The 711-nt window shown below is 55.0% G+C and overlaps 1 protein-coding gene across 1 annotated transcript in view; it reads right to left on the bottom strand.

Moving 5' to 3' along the window:
• Positions 1-711, bottom strand: part of NUP160 (nucleoporin 160kDa) — a gene marked incomplete at both ends in the record, with an annotated part of 27,462 nt that overhangs the window by 11,804 nt on the left and 14,947 nt on the right. The window contains 1 exon segment of the mRNA XM_010136098.1: positions 6-130. Coding sequence (XP_010134400.1) covers positions 6-130 — 125 coding nt within the window.

Raw genomic sequence — 711 nt, 5'->3', positions numbered from 1 at the left:
GTAACAAGATGGGGCCAGTTCAAACTTGTCTCAGTCAAAGGGGTGTTTGCTTGCAAGAAGAGCCGGGAGATGATGTGCTTTCTGGCCACCTCTTGAAAGAAGAGCTCCACGATGGTCTGCGGGCCAGATACTGAAAATACAAGTTCAAGAAGTGCTGGTGAAAGGGGCTGTAGCAGCCAGTGACACTGCCCCACGCTCACCAGCCCAAGCACCGCAGCTTAACTCGGAGGAAAACAAGCACGTTCACTACTCAAACTTGTTGGTTCGGGGTGTCTCCTGCCACCTGGTTAAGACAGCGGGAGCAGCAGGAGATCAAAGAGCTGCATACTGCACCGCTTATTAACCACGACTCAATTACAACATGAAAAAACAGGGCCGTATTCTCTCTCCAGCTGAGCTACTCACAGCCCAGCGCAGTTTTCCAGCCAGGCCAGGGCAGGGCTGTGGGAGCGCTGATGCGACTCTGGCCAAACACCTCCCGTCTCATTCCAGCACCCCGAGCCGCCCGGTCTTCCCTCAGCTAACTGTTCTCAATGCCTCTCCCTGCGCTGCCGCCTCCTGCCCATCTTCCCCATGTCTCACATATTTTTTCCTGAAGCGCAGCAGCCAAACAGGACTTTCCTCGTGAGCAGGCCAAGAAATAACCCACGGCACGGGCGCGCACAAAGGCTGTCTTCATCCTGACATTTACGTCGAGGCCTCCTGAACCCA

Source organism: Buceros rhinoceros, unplaced genomic scaffold, assembly GCF_000710305.1.
Source record: "Buceros rhinoceros silvestris isolate BGI_N320 unplaced genomic scaffold, ASM71030v1 scaffold23645, whole genome shotgun sequence".
Taxonomy (NCBI): domain Eukaryota; kingdom Metazoa; phylum Chordata; class Aves; order Bucerotiformes; family Bucerotidae; genus Buceros; species Buceros rhinoceros.
This window is presented reverse-complemented; position numbering and strand designations above follow the sequence as displayed.